Consider the following 25254-nt stretch of genomic DNA (forward strand, 5'->3'; position numbering starts at 1 on the left):
CGTGGTTAAGTCATCCATCACTCCCTGGGTATCAGTTTCTTCACCAATAAAATGAAGATTCTAAACTAGATTCCCTCTGAGGTCCCTTCCAGTTCTGGATCTGTGACCCAATGATCCTTAGAGGAAGGTAAGATCCCTGAAAGGTTGAGTTGAAGAAGGTGTACATTCCTAGCATGGCAGATAGAGATCCTGTACAAAAACCCAGAGAAACACTATGTAGTTTACTTTGATTGGAAGGTATAAACTGTGAAAGGGAATGATGAGAAATGAGGTTGGGAAGAAAGTGGGGAGTCAAGAGCTTCCATGGAGGGTTTCAGATTCAAGGCTGAGGCATCTGTATTTTCTCCTCAACAAAGATAGATACTGATCAGAACTATTTTATATTTTGGCAGCTATATAAAGAAGGATTAAAAAGAGAAAAAGATTGGGAGCTGAAAAACAAGTTGAGTATAATACAAATAATGCATATTTTTCTTTTTACCATCCAAGGTAACATACAAGATTCTACAGGTCTTAATTACTCAACAGAATCAGAAAACAAACACAAAACATAACCAGTTGTTGGCTCACTTTGCCCCTCCCCAAGTATCAATTCTCACCTATCTTAAAGCATTAGGAGAGAAACAATGATAAATAAAAAGAAGAGAGAGGAAAATTCATCTAAATGAGTCTATTTTACAAGGAAAAGAATTCTGGGAGAGAATGTACCTGATCATTCTGGACCTATTAGACAGGATGGACCAGATTCCGATTACAGTGAGGCTTGCAATGTGGATTCAGCCAGTGCTCCAGAAACTGCTCTTCTGCTCTCTGTTCCAGCTGAAGAAGGTATAGCATATACTCCTATTGAAAAGAAAACATCACATTATGGGGAGGGGAAAATGGATTTATTTAGGCTTATCTGTCCACTCAATCAATTGGCTTGTTTTAAACATTGTTTTAGGCAATGGATTTACAAAGAATAAATATGAAATATCCCTGAAGGAAATTACATCCTATCAGAGACAACATATATACATATGACTAACACAAAATATATATGAAATAAATACAAGGAGGTTTGGTAGGGAGATGCTAATCTTTGGGAAAGATCAGGAAAGGCCATATGGAGAAGGTAATGTTTAAACTGGGTTTTGAAGGCAACTAAGGATTCTAAGAGACCAAGATGGGGAAGTAGTGTATTTCCACCATTTGGGGATAACAAACACCAAGGAATGGTGATAAGAGAAATGGAGTATTGTCTCTGAGTTACACTAAGGACAGTCTATATAGACCATAGAGTACATGAAAAGAGTAACACATAATGAGACTATAAAGATCGGATGGAGCCAGATTGCAAATAACTGAAATGTCAATCAAATGAATATATATATATATATATATATATATATATATATATATATATATATATATATATATATATATATATATATATATATATATATATATATATATATATATATATATATATTGGAAATTACAAGGACATCTGGAATTTGCTAATTTGGCTATCTGGGCTTTAGGAAAATCACTTTGGAGGCTTTCTGGAAAAGGAGAAAAAGATCAATTAAGAGGTTATTGTAATAGATCAAGTGAAAGGTAGGGTGGTAAATATATAAACTATTTTTTAAATCTGCATAGGAATCATCTTTAAACCTATACAGACTGATGAGATCACCAAGGGAGAGGGCAAAGAACGAAGAAGTACCAAGATGGAACTTTAGGAGAAAAAAATAAATGACTCAGCAAAGGAATCCGAGGAAGAATGTCAGATAAGAGATCGTAAAACATAGAATCATAAGGGACGATGTCAACTCAGAGTAAAAATGATAAAATCTTATGAATGAAGACTATGAAGATTCAAGTGGTGCTATAGAATAAGTGGCTGAAGACTCATTTGAAATGTGATTTCTTTTCAGTGATTTAACAAAGACATTATTTTATTAGTGTAGGAATTGTGCAGCAGATAACCACTCTTTTTCATAAAAATAGTCTTTACTATAAATGAATGTTCTATAAGGACTTTTAAATAAATATATTCAAAATAGAATTCATTATCTTTTCTTCCACCTGTTTCACTCCTCTTCCTAGTTGCTCTATTTTTTGAGCGGTCGTTGTCCTTCCAATCACCCAAATTCTCTCTTACTGGACATATTCAATCAATTAAGTCTTATGAAATTTACTTCCATCATATCTCTCACATTTTCTCTTTATCTCCAATCACAGGACTACCCTAATTTAGGCCCTCATTCAATTTTAATCTGGACTACTGCATAGCTTCCTAATTGGGTTCCCTGATTCAAATTTCTCCAAAACGTCCTCCACACAGCAGCTCAAATACTGTTCCTAAAGCACTGGTTTGACCATGTCATTCTCCTACTAAACAATAAGAGGCTTTCTTTAATTTCTAGGATGGAAAAAAATTCTTCTGTTTGTCATTTAAAAGTCTTCATAAACTTACATAAACTGATACAAAGTGAAGTAAGCAGAACCAGAAGAATACCATACCTTGTAAACAGCAATATTGTGTAATGATTAGCTGTAATTGACTTAGCTTTTCTCAACAATAAAATGATCCAAGAATAGTTCAAAAAGCTTATGATGGAAAATATTATCCACATACAGAAAAAGAGCTAATGGATTATGAATGGAGATCAAAGCATATTATTTCCATTTTATTCTTTCATGGTTTTTTTCTCCTTTTATTCTGTTTCTTCTTTTACAACATGACTTATATGGAAATATGTTTTACATGATTGCATGCTTATATATATATGTATACAGACATATATATGTACCTCATATCAAATTGTTTATGGAAGGGGAAGGGAAAGGAAATGAGAAAATTTGGAACTCAAAATTTTATTTTAAAAATGAATGTTCACATGAGTTTCTTAATAGAAGGTTGGGGAGAATAAAAAAGAATATTAAAAATTGTCTTTATATGTAATTGGAAAAAATACCATTTAAAACAAAACAAAAGCCATTTACAACCTAATTCCAATGTATCTTTCTAGTCTTAGTCCACATCTTTCTCCTTCAAATATCCTTTAGTCTGTCCCAAGTGACCTTGATCTTCCTCACAAATGACCTTCCATCTCCAGCTTCTGTTTTGTCCCCAGTGCCTAGAATGTACTGCCTTTTCACTTTCCCCATCTTGGAATATCCAGTTTCCTTCAAAGCACATTTCAAATACTATCTCTCACTTCCTAATCTCTCCAATTGAAATGAATGTCCTCCAAAATCACCTTACATTTTTGTATATACTAAGATGTGTATATGCTGTCTCATATACATTCAATAAAATATATTTCATTTTGCATTTCTGTCTTTGTATGCCCAATGTATAACACAGTAACTGGGGCTCAGTAGCTTTTTAATAAATGACTACTCATTGAGTGATCCATGAATTGTATTGGCCAATTTCCTTTAATCTGGGAGAAGAGGAGGAGGCATTAACAAATAGAGCCATAACAATTCCAGAAAAATAATAGCATCAAAATGGATTTTAAACATTCTCAAATTCAACCTCTTACCCAAGACAAAAAATACATTCTGTGAAATTTCCCAATCATTGGTCAACCATCCTCTGCCTAGGTTGCGAGTAAAGAGCTCATTCAATATAAGACAAGCCATTCCATTGTTAGATACCTCTGCAACTGTTTTCCTCCTTATATTGACACTGGAATCTATGCAACTATAACTTCCACCCATTGAATACAGAGAACAAATGTAGTTCCATAAATCTTTGACTATTTTAAGACCATTTTCCATCTACCATCACTGCAACCTCAAACCTTCCTTTCTCTAGTCTGTTTCCTGAGTTCTTTCAATAATTTTTTTTTTATAAAATTAGATTCAAAAGTGGACAAGACCTTGGAAATCTTACAGTTCTACAGATGAGTGAAGAGAAGCCTGGGGAGTAACATGACTTGATGAAAGTCACCTGGTGATTGTTGTTGTTGGTCCAGCATTTTCAAAGAGGACCAGTGACATTGCAGGTGATGTCCTAACTTGTGCATGAATTGCACTTATGGGCAGAATTGCACAAAATCATCACAGCTTCTTTCTCTTATCCAAAGTCATCAAAGATCAGTGGCAAGACAAAAGTCAAGATCACTGACAATGACCCAGGATGCAGTGGATGACCTTGATGTCTTTGATGTCTGACTAATTTCTAATTCTAAGCACTTAATAGTACCTGCTTCAGTTGTTTTCCCAATCATTGTAACACATTATTCTCACCCAACTATTCTACCAAGGGAAGTTTTTACACTCTTGGTATGTCTAGGTTGCAAGTAAAGAGTTCATTCCTTACTTACCTTACCCCTTTCTTACCAATAGGTTTGAGACCTGTCTGTTATCCTCAACTTTATTTAGCCCTTAGGTGGCTTACTATGGAATGTGGCCACCGCACATGCTACAGTTTCTTAAAGCCACAGGTGAGAGTTGGATGAGAGGAAGACACTAAAGGGTTGAACATCCCAGAAAAGGGTTCAGCAAATCCTCACATCAGTAATGCCAATCTAAATACCCCATATACTCCACACTGGTAATAAGTAGCAGGACAGCATTTAAACCAATTCTTCTGACTGCAAATTTATCAATTTTTCCACTGCACCATTTTTTCCTCCATTTGAGACAACATGTAGATCTCTCACCATCATGGTCATCCTCCAATGAACACAAATTGTGTCTTTTAGCTTTGAAAAAAACTTTCATTAGATGCTACCATCTCAAATAATTATCATCTTACAATTGTCCCTTTCTCAACTAAATTCCCTGAAAATGTCATCTACACTGTGACCCTATTTCCTCTCCTTTCACTTTCTTTTCTTTTCATTTTATGCTTCCAATCTCATCATTCAATTGAAATTCTCTCTCCAAATTTACCTTTGTATATCTCTTAGTGCTGAATGAATAGCAAGCACTTAATAAATGTTTGCTGATAAATCTAATTGTTCTTTCTCAATTCTCATCCAGCTTCACTCTTTGTAGCATTTGACACAACTGATAAGACTTCCACCTGGATTCTGTTCTCTGAGTTTTCATGGCACTGCTCCTTCTGGTTTTCTTTCTCCCTATCTGGCAATTTGACTTCAATCTCCTAATTGCTATATGATAGCTGCGTGTATGTTTCTATATACCCAGTCCTTGTCTCTCTGCTGATTTCTAGTCTTGCATCACCAGCTGCCTAATAGACATCTCAGAGGAATCTTAAACTCAGCATGTCCAAAAGTGAACTCATTATTCCTCCTTGCCCAAAACCTACCCCTCTTCTATAATTCTTTATTACTGCCAAGAGCTTCACTATCTTCCTAGTCATCTACATTCACAATTCCAGTGTCATCATTGATTTCTCAATTCACCCCTCATCTTCAGTCAATTGACAAATCTTATCATTTCTATTTCCATAACATCTCTTGCATATGTCCTCATTTCTCCACTACCACAATCAACATCCTAATTCATGTTGCTATTACCTCTTGTTTGAAATATTGCAACAGATTTCTCATTGATCTTCTTGACTCAAGTCTTTCTCCACTGTAGTCTGTTCTGCATTTAACTACCAAAGTTGTAGCCCTAAAGTATAATTCTAATCATTACACTCCAAATCAATAAACTTCCATTGCCTTTCTATTACCTCTAGGATCAAATATAAAATTCTCCATTTGATAGTTAAAGCTCTTCATAATGTGATCTTCCTATATTTCCCACCTTCTTATTCATTTCTTCCCATAAATGCATCATATATATCTATTTATTGCTTCTCCCATTGTCACTCCATCTCCAAACACTATGCCTTTGCTCTGGCTGACCCTCATGCCAGAAATACTCTTTTCTACATCTATTGTTCTTCAAATTCTTGCGTTCTCTAAATATACTATAATTTGATATACTTACATAATTTAATATAATTCTTCTTAAGTTGTTCAAATGATACTTTTTTTTCAGGAAGCCTTTTTTCTTTCCCCCAGCTATTGGTGCCTTTCCCTCTAAGGTTATCTGTCAGTTATTATACTGAATCATCTATTAGAATACGATACCCTTAAAAACAAAATTATTTTTTGCTTTTTTCTTTGTATTCCCAATGCTTAGCAATGCCTATTACACACATTGTAAGTACTTAATAAATGTTTGTTGATTAACTGATAGATTGTGAATGAAAGCAATGGCTTCTTCAGACTACTATGAGACATAAAAGAAGTGATCTGTTTTGTTTTGTTTTTCCAACTAAAACTTGTCCATTTAAGTGATGACATTAAAAAGAAAAAAGCATTTAGCTATACTAAGAAGTTTTTTCTTATTTGTTTTTATTAAGTAGCCAGGAATGGATCACCAGGACAGTCTAAAATGTTTTTCTAATTTATGTTTTAGATGTGAAATGTCTCTTGTATTCTGTCTGTTCCTCACCCCTCTGCTTCTGAGGAAGATTTCTTCTCAACGCTCCTCACTCAGCACAATGAAGATATAATCACCAGGGTGAGCACAGTACCTAACTAAATAGCATCAGGTTAGTGGATATCAGTACTATCTACTGATTAAGATTAGGAGTTGAAGAGAAACTTAAAGAAGAAAGCTTAAGCATAGCAAAATATATACTAGTAGTTATTGGTTATTTTACAATTATCAAATAATAAAAATAATATGATAAATAATAAATAATAAGAATAGATTTAAGATCTATTTTATTAATTCTCTTAGGAGAAAGAGCTCTAGATTAAAAGTCAGAAGACCAGGATTCTAGTTCTGATTCTGCTACTAATTAGCATATGACTTTGAAGAATGTAATACAAAAAAACATATTTAGGGATTAGGTAGAGAGCACTATAGGTGCTAGGGGAGATACAAAGTTTGGACAAGATACAGTTTCTGTCCTCAAAGACTGATCACTTTACCCTTTCTGGACCTCAGTTTCCTCATCTTTAAAAGCTAATTATGTAACTATAAGATCAATAAAGTCTCTTCTGTTTCTATGACTATTATTGCAAATGTTTTTTTAATCCATTAGCTTTTTCTCTCTACTCCACATCCTTGAAATTTGATACCAAATTTCTTATACACAGATATGTAAGAAGAAAAACATACTGATGTTATTCATGTCACTAAGTATCTCTTGGTAAGAAGGAAGAATAATTGTGTTGAAGGGCGGATGATTCATTGTTGATAGAATAAGATTTGATTTTTTTCTAGGAGGCTTCTATCCTGTCTTCCTGCTTCTATCCATTATTATTTTTCTGGCTAAGGCTGATTGGCTGAAGGAAGTCTCTCCTCAAAGCCTTTACATATTTTCAGTAAGAATCCAAGGGAGCCATTGTTCAGACGCACAAGGAGCTCCCTCTTCCCTACTGGAAGTTTGGTGCTGACTGAAAAAACTGCCTACTGGTGACCTAGAGACTAGGACATCTGTTGCATTCTGATTAGTTTGACTAAAACAACAGTGATAACCAAAACAAATTAAAACTGCATGGTTCCCACTGAAAAGCAAGGGAACTCAGTCAAGTTAGACATTACACAGTTCATTCTTTTGAAACTTTATGTCATGCTTTCTTTCTTTAAAAATGAAACACACTCAGTATTGAATTTAAACTTCCTAAATGTCTTTCCAAAATGTTTAATAATCTCCATTTGCATAATAATTAATACCTCACATTTTTATACTATGTCAGCATGGTGTAGTGGATATAATATTGTATTTGGAATCAAGGGACCTGAGTTCAAGCCACAGCCCATCCACTTAACCATTTGTGTAACTTTGAGCAAAGAAATTTATTTCTCTGGGGCTTAATTTTCTTATTTGAAAAATCTAGACTAGACAATCTTTAAAGTCTCTTAAGGTTAACAAAACATTTTTCTCACAACAAACATGGAATAGATTTTACAAATACTATACTCCTATTTTACAATTAAGAAAACCGAGGTATAAAGAGGTAAAATGGCTTGTTCAGGGTCATACAGCTTATGAGAAAGGATACAAGGATATGAACAAAATCTCCTGACTTCAAATATTTCTATCACACCATGTTGTATAAACACTTCTGTTTATTGTATAAATGTTAGTATTACATTAGGTTTTTTAAAATTTCATCAATGGGAGTTGGAGCCAAGATGGAGTAAAGGCAGAGACTTCCCTAAGTTCTCCCCTAAACCTCTCTAAATAATTTTAAGTAATGACTCTAAACAAATTCTAGAGCAGCAGAAGCCACAAGAATACAGAGAGAAACAATTTTCCATCTCAAGATAACTTGGAAGGTTGAGAGTAGAACACAGTCCAGGCACAGGCCATGCCAGCAGAGTGGGCCCTAGCAAACCAGAAGCCAGTCTTGGGAGCCAATCAATCAGCAGGAGCAATGGTAATTTCTAGCTCGCGGGCCACAGAAGGTAAAGTGGTCAAAGAACTGGTCAGAAGGAAATTATAGAGGGTGTCTTTGCTAGCACTGAGGCAGGACTGTTGCTCACAGTCCTGGGTGTCAGTCCCAGGAAGAAGAAGAGTATTAGCACACCATACTTGCAATCATAATAGAGCAAGGACCCTCCTCACAGTACCAGGACAAAAAAAGAGTAATTTTAGTTGCAGACCAGAGCACAAGCTAGGAGAGTAGTAAACACATCTCACCTTAGAGCCTATCTTCTTGGAAGAACTAAAAACTTAGAGATCCCTAGAACTATCTCTGAAAACAGCTACACAAAACCCCTGAAACTTAGGACAGTGCACCCTCCACTCTGGACGCAGAACAAAGAGTTAAAAATCAAGTAACAGGCTGAAAAATAAGCAAACAAGAAAAAAATATTCTGACAATAGAAAGTTATTGTGATGACAAGGAAAATCAAAACACACATTCAGAAGATAATAAAGTCAAAGCTCCTATAGCTAAGCCTCCAAGAAAAATATGAATTGGTCTCAGGTCATGGGAGAACTCAAAAAGGATTTTGAAAATCAAGTAAGAGAAATAGAGGAAAAAATGGGAAAAGAAATGAGAGCAATACAAGAAAATCATGAAAAACAAGCCAACAGCTTAGTAAAGGAGACCAAAAAAATGCTGAAGAAGACAACACCTTTAAAAAAAAGACTAAGCTAAATGATAAAGAAAGTACAAAAAGCCAGTGAGGATAAGAATACCTTAAAAAGCAGAATTGTCCAAATGGGAGGAAAAATCCACTGAAGAAAACAAGTACTTTAAATAAAAATTAGGAAGGAGATGTGAAAGCTCACTGAAGAAAATAATTCCTTTAAAAATTACTGCCAAGGGAGGATTCTGGGAATGTAACAGAATAGGTTAGCAAATTTCAAGCTCTCTCAATTTCCCCTAAAAATAAAATAAATTTGCTTCTGAACACTGACTGGTGAAAACCAAGAAGACTTGGGGCAGAATGGGGATCTTTCTGATACAACTCAACAAGATCTGAAGAAAGGCTGGGGATTAACCTGTCTGAAGTGCAACCACCTCCAGGTTAGCTCTGCAGAAACATCAAGTGGGGATCCCTCAGGTTAGCTGGCTGTGGCTGGAGCCCCAGAAAGAACCACAGACACTTTCATCTTCCAGACAGTTTGTTGAGTGAGGGTTTGAATCCAGGAAGACAGAGTGAACCTCCACTGATTGGAAATGCCAAACCCAGCTGTGCTGCTGATCATCTCCCTGGGTGAGAAGGAACCAGTATACCAGGAGTGCAGAGGCAGTGGGGCAAGGATGCTGCTGGTTGTGGAAACTTGCAGGAGGGTGGAGCTCTTGGTTTGGGGTTTCTGGTCAAAGTGGAGAGCTGAAGGGATGCTTGAGGCATCATCTCCCCCACCCCATGTTTAGAGGTGCTTACACTAATGCCTCACCAAGAAGAAAGAACCTCACCATTGAAACATATTATAGGAACAGGGGAGATCAGGATTCATCTTCAGAGGGAGACATTTTAATTGAAAAAAAAGCTTCTACCTCAAAGAGTACTATGAAATGGCCTCCTGATCAGAGAGAATTTGTAGAAGAATTCAAAAATCAAATGAGAGACATTGAGGAAAAACTAAAGAAAAAAATTAAAACCATCCAAGAAAAACAAGATTAAGAAAAAATTTTAACCAATTAGAAAAGGAGGTAGAGAGTCTCAAAGATGAAAATAATTCTTACAAAATTAGAATTGGACAAAGGGAAGCCAGTAAAGCTATGAAAGACCAAGAAATAACAAAACATTATAAAGAATGAGAAAATAGAACAGAATATGGAACATTGTATAAGAAAAACAGCTGCTACGATAAAAGACCACAGGATTTAGAATCCTTTCTATAGATAAACAAAAGAATTAGGCCTGTGGTCAAAAGCATCATCTCTAGCAAAATTATAAGATAAAACAGAACTTGCAGAGTTTCAAGATTTTCTATTAATCAAACCCAAACTTAATAGAAATTTTAACATATAAAAATCAATATCAAAGAGCAATTTTAAGGAACACAATATGGACAAACTGTTTAAATGTGAACAAATTGATTATGTCTTTTTTTACATGGGAAATATACTTTATGTTTAAGATTTACATCAATAATAAGGTAAGCGCAAAGATTAGCAGAATGAAGGTAAAAATACTAAAATGAGTTAAAATTCCCAGAAATATTATAGCCAAATTCAGAGCTGCCAGATCAAGAAGTAAATCTTGCAAGTAGCCAGGAAGAAACACCTCAAATATTGTGAAGACAAGGTCAGAATAACATGAAATTTAGCATGATATTCCAGAGAACAAAGGAGCTAAGATTACAACACAAGAATCACCTACCCAGCAAAACTGGGTATATTCCTTCAAAGGAAAAATACACATTCAATGAAATAGAGGACTTTCAAGCATTTTTGATGAAAAGACCAGAACTGAATAAAAAATCTGACTTTCAAATACAAGTCTCTGGAGAAATATAAAAAGGGAAATAGGCAAGGGAAATCATAGGGGACTTAATGAGCTTGGATTGTTTGCAACCATACATGGGAAGCTGATATTTAAAATTCAAAAGAAATTTTTCATTATTAAGGCAGTTAGAGGGAGTCTATATAGACAGTGAGCATAGGTGTTACTTTTATGTGAATGGATGATATCTAAATCTAAAATTTAGTATTAGTATTTCATCTAAAAATATGAAATTAAAGGATGAGAGAAGAATATAGTGGCAGAGAGGGAAATTGGATTAAAGAGAGAATAACATACACACCCAATTGAGTATAGTGATGGAAAGAAATGAAGATTGAGGGCTAGAATAGTCAGAAGCAAAACACTTTGAGGAGGGACAGGGTGAAAGGAAAGAATGGACTAATACAATTGGCAAGGAGTAATTGTAGGGGGGAGGAATTTGAAACAAGTTTCTCTGATAAAGGCCTCATTTCTCAAAGATACAGAGATCTATGTCAAATTTATAAAAATAAGAGCCATTAATGGAGTTTTGAACTGATTCAACAATTCTATAGAACAAATTGGGACTATGTCCAAAGGACTATAAAATCATGCAAACCCTTTGATTTAGCAATACCAAATCTCTATACCAAAAGAGACTTAAAAAATAAAAAGGAAAGGGACTTATATGTACAAAATAAATAGTTATAATAGTTCTTTTCTGGTGGCAAAAAAATTAAAATTGAAGGGATGCCCATAAATTAGAGAATGTCTAAATAAATTGTGGTTTGTGATTATGATGGAGTACTATTATGCTATAAGAAATGATGAGCAGGATGCTTTTAGAAGAACCTAGAAAAATTTCCATGAGCTGATGCAAAATGAGATGTCCTGTGTACATAGTAACAGCAATATTGTAAGATGATCAGCTGTGAATGACATAATTATTCTCAGTATACAATGATTCAAGAGAACTCTGAGGAACTTATGATGAGGAATATAATCCATATTCAAAGAAAGAACTGGTCATGTCTGAATACAGATTGAAGCATATTTTTTTCATTTTCTTTATTTTTTATGGGATTGCTTTTAGTCTGTTTTCTTTCACAACATGACTATTATGGACTTGTTTTACATGACTACACATGTATAACCTATATCAAATTGCTTGCATTCTCAATGAGGAGGAGAATGGGGAAAAATAAAATGTTAAATTAAAAAAAATAATTTCATCAATGATATTCCCCCTCTTTTGAGAACGGTTAGCCTTCCTATACCTCTGGCTTTTTTTCTATTTTTTGTGTTCATGTGTTTAAACTTTCACTCACTCCCTAATGTTAGAATGTAAGCTTCTTGAGGGATAGTTTTCACCTTTTCTATATATTCCCATGTTTTAATATAATGCCTGGAATGCAGTAAGTGCTTAATAAATGCTTTTTGTTAATAAATGATTTTGATTAAAATGCCTTTTGATTTGATCAAATGATTTTGATTATTTGAATTACTATAATTCATATTTCATCAATAAGATTCTAAAGTTTTTGTGAGTTATTATTGCCAAAAAAGAGTAACTACCAACCCACCTGCATTTTTTCTCATCCCTATAAAATCTTTATGAGAATATTTTATGCACATATTGGGAGTTTTATGGATGAAAAGATGAGGAAATAATGAGGCTTTTGCAGACATTTTCTATTGAATTTTTATAGTTATATGATTTGCTGGAAGGTGTTAGATAATACAAAATTCTACTGTGTATATTGCTCCTTGATAATTGCCCCAAATTTTTAAGCAAATTTTGACTCACCAAAGAAAAATATACAAAGGTAGCTGGATGGCACAGGAGATAGCAATCTGGATCTCCGATTAAGAAGACCAGAGTTCAAATACAACCTCAGATATCTACTAGCTATGTGATCCTGCACGTCACTTAATCATAATTTCTTCTTATATAAATTGAGGATAATTAGTAGTATCTACTTCCCAGGGTTGTTGTGAGAATAAAATAAGATTTGTTTAAAAAAAAAACTATAAATTTTAAAGTGTTAAATAAATGTTATCTATAATTACTTTATATTTCAACAAGTCTCTTTTGCCCAAATTAAATTCTTATACTTGGAAATCAAATCAATTTGGGACAATCAATATTTATGCCATACATCCTGCACGATGTATGGCATAAATATTGATTGTCACAAACTGATTTGCAGTCTAATTTAAGTATGCAATTTAATCAATGTAGGAAACTTATTGAGGCATTTGACTCTTTTCTTAACAAAGCAAAGCATTGGAAAGTCACTCAACTGTGTAGTAGTTATAGTACTAATAAGAATCTTCTAGAAACATGTTTTGAATTATGTCAGCAAATGAGTAAAATAAAGAAAGGAAAAAAAAAACAATCCCCAGTATCCATTCCTAGTAAACAAAGTCTAATCCTGAAGATAGTTGAGCAAATAAGACAGGTAGCTATTTTCCCTCACAAGGGAGGAAAATTTGATACAGAGGAAGGTCAAGATGCAATTTCAAAGGAAGCTTTGGCCACTGGAGATTAGAGAGATTTGGCAGAGAACGAGTTTTCCAGGTCTGTGGAGTCAGGACAGGAATAATGCTATCTCCAGTTGTCCTGATCTATATCAGGACACTGGACCCACATGGTCTGGGAGTAGAAAGTGAGACTGATGACTTTGCTCAGCTTTCCTTCACTTAAATCCAAATCACAGCATCATCTCCCTGATATTCTCTTCAAGAAGGAAGAAAAAACAACAAATGCTAGTTTGAATAACTTTGTTCACCAGCACCACCCAGAGGTTATAGAAGAAAGAACCATTGAAACGTTTTAACAGAATATAAACAAATATGACCATAAATCATAAATGGCCTTAGAGGCCACTGAGTCTAACCCATTCATTTTACAGACAATGAAACTGAGGTCTGGGGAGGTAAGCATTAAAGAACCTATTTAAACTCAGGTTTTCTCACTTATTCTGCCTCCCCAATATTGTATTCTAATGCAATAAATTCCTAACCAGAACTATCCAAAGAATACAGTAAACAAGGTTACAACAGACCATACAGTAAAAGTACAATGGTACATTTGCTTTGTATCATTTGTCTATTTGGCAAACTCTAGCAAAATATTCTTTTTAAGCAAAAACCAAAAACTGACAGCTTTGCACTCTCTGTACTCTTGGCCAGGCTATTTGAACAAAACAAAACAAAACAAAACAAAACAAAAAAGGTCTGAAATATTTCCCCCCAACTTGAGTGAACAAAAAAGAAAGCAAAAACAGGGATTCTTATATACATCAAGTACTTTCTATCAGGGAAGTATCTATCTGTTTATCCTTAGAATCAGGGAATTGCTGTTGCACCACTCAATAAGAATAAAAGGGAAAACTATATCTTATATGCATATATGGATATCACAAGTGAGAACAGTATTATCATAGAGAAAATAAAGTGAGCATCTTTACTTGTTAACAAGAATCACATTATTCTAAAGGAAAAGATGTAATTCTTAGACTTTCAAATACTATAGTAATTCCCCATCTGTAGCAATAGCAGTCCTTTGCTGGGAAGTTTCTCTCCAAGTGATTATTTTATAAGAAAGAAAATATCTGAGATTTTAATAAATAAAAAAAAAAAGATTTGGAATACTTGCTCAAACATTCAAATATTTCAATAATCAAGATAGTTGGAAAAAACAGCCACGGAGACACATAACAGTTACCAAAAAAAAAATGTATTAAGAGGTAACAAAAGGTAGAAGGGCCCCACTCACTTTTGAGTCTTTTCCAAGAGGAAAGCTATTTAATTAATTATCCCTAAATGTTAAGATCACCAGGTAACATCACAGTTTCCCCATTCCATCTCCAAATTAGGAAAGTGTGGTACCAGATAATAGTGTGATAAGAACAATAAAAGAGGGGGTTATATGGAGAATAATTTATTTCAACGGTGTAGGGAACCCTGATGAGAAAATCACCTCTATCAATGAAGGTCAGTAGTTTCTCTGCAAGTTAGTCTTGGAAAGTTAATTGGAACTCTGAGAGGTTAAGGGACTTGTCCAATGTCACAAAGTCAGTATTATTGTCATTATTGAGGAAACAGAGGCAGACTTTGGATTGTTTGTTTGGATTTTTGCAAGTTTACCCAGGATTGTACAATAAATATATGAAGATGGATTTAAATTCAGGTTTTCTTGATTCCAGAGCCATTCCACTGAGCTACCAACTGCCTCTCCATTACTATGTGAACTGACGATAGTTTTGCCACCAATGACCAGAAACATGTCAGAAAAGGAAATGGACCGGTCATCTGGAAAAGTCAATAGGCCACCATTGTATAGCATTGATTTAAAACTGACTTAATGGTCAATTGATGTAAAATGTTAAAAAACATTTAAAAGATAAGTTTCCAAAGCATCATTGTAGGACATAAGTTGAAAAGGTAAGGAATAGTCACATTAATGAGATCATAGACCCTTGAAGTATCAGTGTCTTTCATTAAGCATTGAACTGAATACCTAATTACAAGAACAAAAAAATTATAAACTATTTTATTCTTTCTTCTTTTCCTGCAAACACATAAAGCAATCTTTCACCTTAAGCACAGAGGGATTTCTGAAGAAAGAAGAACTGTTCTAGACTTCAGTTTATTTTTTCTTTGCCAAATGAGTAACTCTGGGTGACTCACTTTTCTTCAATAAATTTAGAAGCAAAACTTAAAAATTAATGAAGGTCACCATGGGTGGTAACGGACCAACACAGAGAACTTAAGATCATACTGGAAAGTGCCTCAAAGATCACTTCATCCAAACCCTCCTTTCACAGCAAAGGAAGCTGAGACCTAGAGAATTTGAGTTACAGGCCAAAGGTTACAAGTGATAGAGCTGGGATTCAAACTCACATGCTCTTGCTCCAGATCCACTTCACCACATTTGTCATCATTTGTCCTTCCTCATAGTGTCCAAACATTATGGAGGTAGAGAGACAATTGGTAAGTAAGTATATGTATCTGGGCAAATCTTCTCTCATGTATCCTTCATACTGATATTCAATTTAGTGATTGGTTGTCCTGAGAAAGCCATTCAGACCTATTTGACCAGTGTTACCTATGTTCCAAAACCAGGGGTTTTTAACATGGGGCCCATGAATTTGGACCTCTTGACTCTAGGGCTAGCACTCTATCCACTGCACCATCTAGCTGCCCCCATGAATTTGGGTTGTTATAAAATATACATGTATATGGACATATATATATGCATATATATAAATGACTCTTTGTGTCTATAATTTCACTCTAATTGGTTTCATTTGCAATCCTATGTGTATTTTGCATTTAAAAACCATTATCCTAAGCTTACACATGAACTTCACCTGACTATCAAAGAGGTATGTGACATAAGAAAAATTTTCTGCAGTCTAGACCCATAATTTCCCTTTCTCTATTAAAAATCTGCTCTCAACCAGGATTTCTACTCTGAAAAGGGATTGTTCAACATTTTATGTTCATGTATTTATAACTAATTGCTACTTATTCAGTAATCTGCTCTCCTGTATATTTGCCTTTCAATAGAAGATCCTTCCTTGACCCAGATGGCAAATTTTCTCCTTTTTTTCTTTTTGAGGCAAAACTCCTTTTGAGATAGGCTCATTTTCTTTTTTAATGTACTTTATTTTTCCAAATACATGCAAAGATAGTTTTCAATATTCATCTGTACAAAACCTTGTATTCCAAATTTTTCTCCCTCTCTCCTAGCCCTCCCCAAGACAGCAAGCAATCCGATAGGTTACATATTTCCATATTTATCATGCTTTAAGATAAAAAATTGATCAAAAGGAAAAAAACACAAGAAAGGGAAAAAAGCAAACATACAATAACAACAAAAAGGTGAAAATACTATTCTTTTAAACCACATTCAATCTCCTTAGTTCTCTCTCTCGATGTGGATGGCACTTTCCATCACAAGTCTATTGGAGTTAATTTGAATCAGTTCATTGTTGAAAAGAGACACAAGATTAACTTCCTAATATCTTTATTTAAAGCTTTGGAGATGTGGCCCTTTAGGTTTTGCATCTTAGAGACATTTAGTATACTCAATCCCATTTTACAGATAAAGAGCCTGGTCTGAGAAAGGTGAGATAGTTTACCCAGGGTCACATAGCTACTGGAAGTCCAAGGCTGAAAAACCTGAATCTCCTAATGCTCATTTGGTGCTCATTCAATAAAAATAATGAAATAGCATTCATATGATGGTTTAAGACATGTATTTTACATAAACTATTTTATTTGCTCCTCAAAACAACCCTATAATTTCTCATTTTACAGATAAAAAAAATTGAGCCACAGAAAGTGATTTGCTCATAAAAACATAAAGAATAAATGCAGTAAGAATCAGAAGTTCTTCCTGACTCCAAATCTATCATGCAAATCTAGTATTCTATTTAATGCTCTACATAGTCTTTGAGGCCAGGAACAATGAGAACATAAAAACACTTCAAAGAATAGTCACTACATAGTTCCCTTTCCTAAAGGCCAGTTGAAATCATTGGTGCAGAAAAAACAAGCCCAAAGCCTGCAGGAGTTTCCATGGTATTTCATTATTTATTGAAAATGTTATGAAAATGAATCCCCCACAAGGCTGAAAAATGATCATTGTTCAAAGACGAAGAGCCAAATGTCCAATCTGCTGGAAACCACAAATTCAGCAGCGTCACCCAGCCTTAATGATTGACTCAAATGTTCCTGGACTGAGAAAGAAGGGGCAGATGGAAAATCAGTTTCAACTACTATAGGTTAATTGCTGAAGAAAAAAATAATAATAAGGACCAGAGTCCCACCTCAGATGTCAAATGAAACTAATTGCAACAGACCTTTCATTACCCATGTAAAAGGTACAATAATCAAATGACTGACCTCACAAGGAGCTAATTAAGTCAGAAAATAATAAGGACGATAACACATTTCACTGATGCATTAAAGTTTACAAAGCATTTTCTCATTTCAACTTTATGGAGTAGGTAATATAAATATTTTAATCCCCATTTTATAAATTCAATTCAATTCAAATACTGCTTAAGGCATTAAAGATACAAACAGAAAAACAAAATGGTCCTAACCCACAAGACTTACATAATTTTGGAAGCAAAACAAAATGTACACAGATAATTCCTATAAAATATGCACAAAATAAATATAATAGTGTGGGATTACAGGAGAGCAAGATAATCAGAGAAGGCCATTTATAGGAAGCTTGAATTCAGCTTTAAAAAGAGCTAGGGTTCAAAGAGGGAAAGCATGTAAGTCATGTAGGAAAATGTCTCTATAGGCACAGAGAGGGAGATAGAATATCAGGTCCAGAAAACTGCAAGTAGATTAATGAGGAGACAGATTTAGAGAGACTTAGTGACTTGTTCAGAGAAATGTAGTCAGGGTACAAGATAGACTGGAAACTAAGCATCCAGTTCAAGTTTACTTTCATTTAAGTACTTATAATATACAAGGCACCTTGTTAAGAGCTGGAAATACAAAAAAAAAAAAACCAACAAAAAATAAAAACAAAAACAAAAACAAAAAACAAGCCTCAAGAAGCTTACATTTTAACCTGAGTGGAGGAAATGTTATAATCTATAAACAGATGCATATGTGTGTGTGTGTGTGTGTGTGTGTGTGTGTGTGTGTGTGTGTATAAACTGTTTGAGGAAAAGCAGACCAGAATGCTTTCTTGTCAAATAGCAGTCAACATCCCAGCAGAAACTTTTTTTTAGAGTGCTTAAATCCTTCCATTGCAATCTTCACTAGGAGGTGGGAGTTCAGGAGAGAGAACTGTTCCATCAACATTTGGAAGAAATTTTGCTCATTAAATAAACTAAAGGCAAGTTTATAGGCAGAGGAGTTATTTGATGGTCAATGAACTGTTTCCCAAAAAGGAAAAAGTGAATATGTCCACCATCCAAAAAATACCATAGATTAATATTTTAAATGATGAAAATCTCAATGGCCTTGACTCAGGCTTTAAGATCACAAGGAACAAATGGATAATGAAGTTACTATGTCCAACAGGCTGAGTGTGAAGAGATATTTTAGGATTATTTACAACAAAGCTACTATGATTTATATACCACCATGAAGAACATTCCTTGAGGGCACATGGACCAAATCAAAGAATATTTGCTTAGAAAAGAGGTAGTCCCAGAGCACTTGAGCACTTAAACATGTATTCACAAAGGAAATAATTTATACTTGGATGTCATCTTTCTAGAGATTTCCATTGGTCATCCTGGCAACAAAACCATTTTCCTTCTTAAATTGGGGCTTTAAGAGAAAACTTGAATTTGGTCAGTTTAGATGAGGTGATGGAAAAGACCTCTTAAAAACAACCCAATAGTTCCAAGAATTGTTCTCTAAAAGAATTACTCTCCGTAGTAACTAACCTGTGCCACAAGGAATGGAATTTCAGGATGTAATGGTGAACTGGCCAAAGATAATCTGTCACCTTAGATCAGGAAAGAATAAACTTAGAGAAAGGAAAGAGCAGAGCCATCTATTCATGATCACATGGCAAGCCAGGTCTGGAGATAAGGCAGCTTGAGCGGCTATCCCTCTCTCCCCTAAAGGGTTAAACAAGTTCTTCCTCACTCATTTGAAAATTGTTGGAGAGAAAGAGATTTCATTTCTTCTTGCTCTGTTCCTTCTCCCCTTTCTAGCTCCTTTGGAAAGAAAGTGATAGGTCGTTTCAGTCCTGGGGAGATGTCCCTCAGACTTGCTTGGTATTCAGGGACTAGAGATGCAAATTAAATACACACACACACACACACACACACACACACACACACACACACACACACACACACACCTGATAGCACTAACAATAGAAAAGAAAAGGTATGGTTATCTGGATGCCCATATCATTATTTGGAATGGAATAAAATAAAATGGAAATATATTAATTAAATGGTTATTATTAAAGGGTGCTACATGCTGGAAATACAAATATAAGCAAGTAAAACAGTCCTATGCTCCGAGAGCTTGTATTTTCGTAGAGGAAATTAACATATAGATGATTGCTGGTGAAAGAGAAGTATTTTGGTAGCTTTTATTTGATTACCATTCTCAGAACTACAATTAGGAAAAGGGCATTCAAGGACAGAGGCAAGGTGTAATATAGTGGGTTTAAATGCTTTTATATATATATTTCCTTGGAGAAAATTCCAGATGATAACACTAGATTCCATTTGATGAAAAGCAAAACAAAGAATGGAGAGGTCATCCGAGGATGTCCACACTTTTATATCAGGAGGAAGTCTTTGGCACAATTATAGGTATATTAAATGCCAAATGAGAGAAATAGACAGTCAGTGACTGCAGAGGAATGACTGCCAAAGAGTGGGGAAGTTGAGGAAGGCTTTACTAATTGAGATAGAACTTGAGCTAGATCCTGAAGAAAAGGAAATATAAGTTGAGAAGACAATAAAAACCATTCTAGACAAGAGTAACAGCATGAGCAGAGGTAGAAAAGTAAGAATACATGCATTATAGATAGCATTATCTAGGGGGAAAACTGTGATTAGTCTGGTTTGGTTAAAGAAAATGGCTCATGTATAGAAATAATCAGAGCTAAGATGTTCCCAGAGTAAAGCTCACTTGCAGGAGCTTCAAGGAAGCCATTCTAAACAGTAGTTATTAGGACGGCACCAACCTTTCTCCCACACTTCTAGACCACACATAAAAACTAGGAGAAACATAATTCTTGGCTGGTTTTCATAAAGGTTGGCCCATTATAATGTTATTTCAGAACTGATTATCTTGGAAGAAGAAAGATCCAATTAGCTATTCTGCTTCTTTGTGGCAGGGCATCCAGGAGCCTGAGTAGTTTCCCTGTGCATCCCTGTGTGTGACCCTAGGAAAGCCTTGTGTGCTATGTTGGATTGCCATGTTACCAACAATCTTGGGCCAAGAGAAAACCAGGGCCCATGCTGACCAATCTTCCTAACTGTTTTGAATCTTCCCCCCTTCTCCTAAAGCTTTTCAGTTCTCTTTTATGAAATCTTGTTCCATATTAAAATAAAAGCTTCTCAAGGAAAGGAATTATCTTTTTTATTGTTTATGTATCTTCATTCCTTAGCACAGTAAACACTTGCATGCCTGTTGCCTTGCTTCCTTATCTGTTAGACAATCGACTATCAAGTAAGAGGGAATAGCCATTCTCACGTCCTTTTAAAGCAGCAGGGAATGAAGAGAAAATAAAGGTTTTGTATATCTGAAGTTAGGAGGGAGAAGGAAGGCTGAATAACATGGAGGTAAAAGAGCAAAAAGTTGACATTGGAGATACAGAAGTTTAGTCAACAGACTTCATAACTTTATTGAGAGGCAGTACCACTTTCTTTCAACTCAGTGAGAACAAATGAATGTTTCGTGATTGTGGTCATCAGGATTAAGAGTGGTAAAGGGATGGGGCAGGCTAAGAAAGGCCAGGACTGATACCTGGCTCAGCCTGGTGGTACAAGGTGGGTATAGTGCCAGTAGAAGAGATCAGTGCTCCAGGATCAGTTGATGTATAAAGATGGAGTTATCAACCCAACACATAAAACTGAGATCCAAGTGGGAAAAGGGTACAGGGATCAATAGAGAGAGAACAAGGTGAAAACAAATTGGAGGGATAGACCTAATGCAGGGTAAGAGAAGTCTAGAGACTGAACAGGATGGCAAAGGTAGAAGCAGTGTGGTATAGAGGTTAGAGCACTGGGCTTGGAACAATGACTTATTTTCGAACATTGCCTTAGATATTTCCTAGCTATTTCATTTGTAAAATGGGGTTAATAATACCACCTATTGTTCACCTAAGTGTTCTAAAGAAAAATGGGATTACATACATAAAGCATTTTACAAATCTTAAATATTTGTTATATATATATATTATGCTACATATATTATATTATATATCACATTATATGTATACGTGTTATTTATATATTGTTATATGTTATAAATAATTTGTTATCATTATTATTTTTAAGTATTATTAATCCAAGGTTCAAAGTGAAAGAATAGACAGAATAGAAGGAAGAAAGCAGAAAAGCAATATCTTGCTGTCTGGTGAAGGGAAGGAATAGGGCACCTAGAGTAACTAGGATAAGATTTCTTGTTGTTCTTATTGTTACTGTTGTTAATGCTGAGTAATTTCAGATGTGTCCAATTCTTTGTGACCCTACTTGGCATTTTCTTGGCAAAGGTACTGGAGAGTGATTTGCCAATTCCTTCCCCAATTGGTTTTACAGCTGAGGAAACTGAGGCACACAGAACTATGTGACTTGCCTAGAGTTACACAGGTCTAAAATGCCTGAGGCTTCAGGCCTGGCACTCTTTGCACTATGATGCTACCTTGCCACTTTAAGGGTGGGATTACAGATTATTAGAAGTAGAATTGAGCAATGAGGATCAAGTCCAATCCCCTCCTTTTATAAAAAAAAGAAAAAGAAAAAAAAAGAAAAGAAAAGAAACCAAGACCCAGAGAGAAAAGATTCACTAAGGCCATAGTGAGTTAGTAGCAGAAAGCAAGACAAAACTCAGGTTTTGACTTTAAATGGTGCAGGGTTGTTGACTCTTAAATCAATTTTTTCCCTAGCTATTTCATAATCCTTCTCAGTGTGGATGGAGGAAGTGTGGCAGGTGGACCCCACTCCCTAAACCAAGGCTCAGTAGGAGTTCTTAGCTGCTGAATGCAGGACCCACAGACTTAGAGCTTCTTGGAAGTCTTTAGGCTGCTCAATTGGGTGAAGCAATCAGAGCTCAGCAAAGACAAACAAATCCAGCTGACATTGGGCATTGGGCAGAATGCAGGAGATCACCGGGCCTGCAAGAGCATGCTGATGATATCAGCAGAAGAAATCAACAGCCCTGTACCCAAAATCAAAGATGTCCTAGCCACATGTTTAAAGTCCACTTATGCATTCTATATGGAAGAGTTGTGTATGTTCCACATGTATAGGAGAAAAAAATTTTTGCTACTTTTCTTACAATTTCATTTCACTAAATTACTTGGCTTTGAAATAATTATTTTCTCCATTTGAGCATCAAAGACGAACATATAAGTGGAGACTTTAGAATTAGTTTGGGAAGGATTTCAGTTTATCTTGAATTTGGGAGATATACCCTGAAAGTTGATGGGGAAAAAAGGAGTATCACCAAATAATTATATCATCTTTCAGCCTATCATGTGTTGGGTCTTTTTATTTCCTATTGACCCAAGCCTTTTTATTGCTCAGTTATTTCAGTCTTGTTCATCTCTTTGTGACCCCATTTAAGATTTTCTTATCAAAGACAATTATATGGTCTGCCTTCCTTTTCCAGCTCATTTTACAGATGAGGAAACTGAGGCAAACAGGGTTAAGTGACTCACCCAAGGTCACACAGCTAGTATGTATCTGAGGTCGGATTTGAACTCAGGTCTTTCTGACTCCAAGCCCAGTGCTCTATCTACTGTTACATCTGGCTGCCCCACACTTTTGTCTGTTTTAAACATTTCTGATAAATGGGGTAATGGAGATCATAGATTTATAGGGATAAAGAAAAAAGATCACCTAAGTTCATAAACTAAGTTCACTTAGAAGGGACCTTAAAAGTCATCTAATCCAAGTCCCTCGTTTTATAGGTGAGGAAACTAATGCCAGAAAGTTGAAATGAATTATACAAGATGTAAATGGCAAAATTTCAGAGATATATTGTAATGATTACTTATAAATGCTTATACTTATAAATTACTTATAAATAAATAATCAATTGTCACAGAAGTATATTTCAGTTATACAATACCAACAAAACCTTTGGGGAAAAAAATCACAAAATACATTGAGTTGAATCTTATTTTTTGCAGATAAAAAACATAGAGTTCATTTGCCCAAGGTCACACTTAATTAGTAGCAGAGTTGAAGCTAATACATTAGCATAATTCTTTAAGAGGCTTTTAACCAAGACGACAGATTGTTCAGCTCCCCTACATCTACTTCAGGAAGAACCTGAAACCCACACCAAAACAAGCTGATCATGAAACACTATGAGAAACTACAGAAATAGTTTCCACCTCAGAACTGCACCAAAAGCCACTCAGAAATCCTCAAACAAGAAAAGTAGGTGCTATCAGCAAAACCAGGACCAGCAAAGGCAAATAACCCAACAGTCTCCAAACATGGAAAATACTGATCCACCAAAATGTGTAGCCCACATGTCTCCATATCTGGAGGCAACAAAAGCAGTGGACTTGGAATACCAGCAGAGTATTACCAGCTCCAGAAAGCTGATTGTCAGCAAATGTTACAAATCAGGGTTTGACATTTTGACAAAAGCCAGTGTTTCTGATAAAAGCCTCATTTCTAAAATATTTACAAAACTAAGTCAAATTTATGAGAATACAAGTCATTCCCCAATTGATAAATGGTCAAAAGTTACGGACAGACAATTTTCAGATGAAGAAATTTATTTATAGTCATATGAAAAAATACTCTAAATCTCTATTGATTAGAGAAATGCAGATCAAAATTCTGAGCTTATACTTCACACCTACTCGATTGGCTAAGAAAACAGGAAAAGATAATGATGAATGTTGAAGGAGATATGAAAAAACTGGGACACTGATACTTCATTGGTGGAGTTGTGAACTGATCCAGCCATTCTGGAGAACAATTTGGAATTATGCCCAAAGAGCTATCAAACTGTGCAACAGTGTCCGACATTGTTGATCCAACAGTGTCACTGCTACATCTGTATCCCAAAGAGATCATAAAAGAGGGGAAAGGACCTATATGTGCAAAAATGTTTGATGGTGGTAAGGAAAATGAGTGAATACCCATCAGTTAGGGAATAGCTGAATAAGTTATGATATCTGAATTCTAATGGAATAGTATTGTTCTATATGAATTGATGAGCAGGCTGATTTCAGAAAGGCATAGATGAACTGACACTAAGTGAACTAGAACTAGAACAAACCCAGGAGAAACTTGTACACGGTATCAATCAACTATGATAGATTTGGTTCTTTTCAGCAATACATTGATCTAAGACAATTCCAATAGACTTGGAATAAAAAATGCCATCTGCATTCAGAGAAAGAAAACTATGGAGACTGAAAGTGAATCAAAGCATGTTGTTTTCACTTTTTTTGGTTGTTTGCTTTTTCTTTTCCATGGCTTTTACCTTTTGTTCTGATTTTTCTTTCACAAAGTGACTAATATGAAAATATGTTTTAAATGATTGTACATGTATAATCGCTATCAGATTGCTTGTTGTCTTGGGGAGGGAAGAAAAAAGAGGGAGGATGAGAAAATTGGAATTCAAAATTTTACAAAATTAATGTTGAAAACTATCTCTACATGTACTTGAAAAAAAATACTATTATTCAAA

At 35.1% G+C, this 25254-nt stretch overlaps 1 protein-coding gene across 1 annotated transcript in view; it reads right to left on the reverse strand.

Annotated features, from left to right (window-relative positions):
• Nucleotides 1–726: 726 nt before the first annotated feature.
• The window catches only part of C4H17orf67 (chromosome 4 C17orf67 homolog), a 28258-nt gene continuing 3730 nt past the window's right edge, over nucleotides 727–25254 (reverse strand). The window contains exon 3 of the mRNA XM_074265498.1: nucleotides 727–843. Within this exon, the coding sequence (XP_074121599.1) occupies nucleotides 727–843 (117 nt within the window). The remainder of the gene's footprint in view (nucleotides 844–25254) is intronic.

This window comes from Sminthopsis crassicaudata, chromosome 4 (genome assembly GCF_048593235.1).
Source record: "Sminthopsis crassicaudata isolate SCR6 chromosome 4, ASM4859323v1, whole genome shotgun sequence".
Classification (NCBI taxonomy): Eukaryota; Metazoa; Chordata; class Mammalia; order Dasyuromorphia; family Dasyuridae; genus Sminthopsis; species Sminthopsis crassicaudata.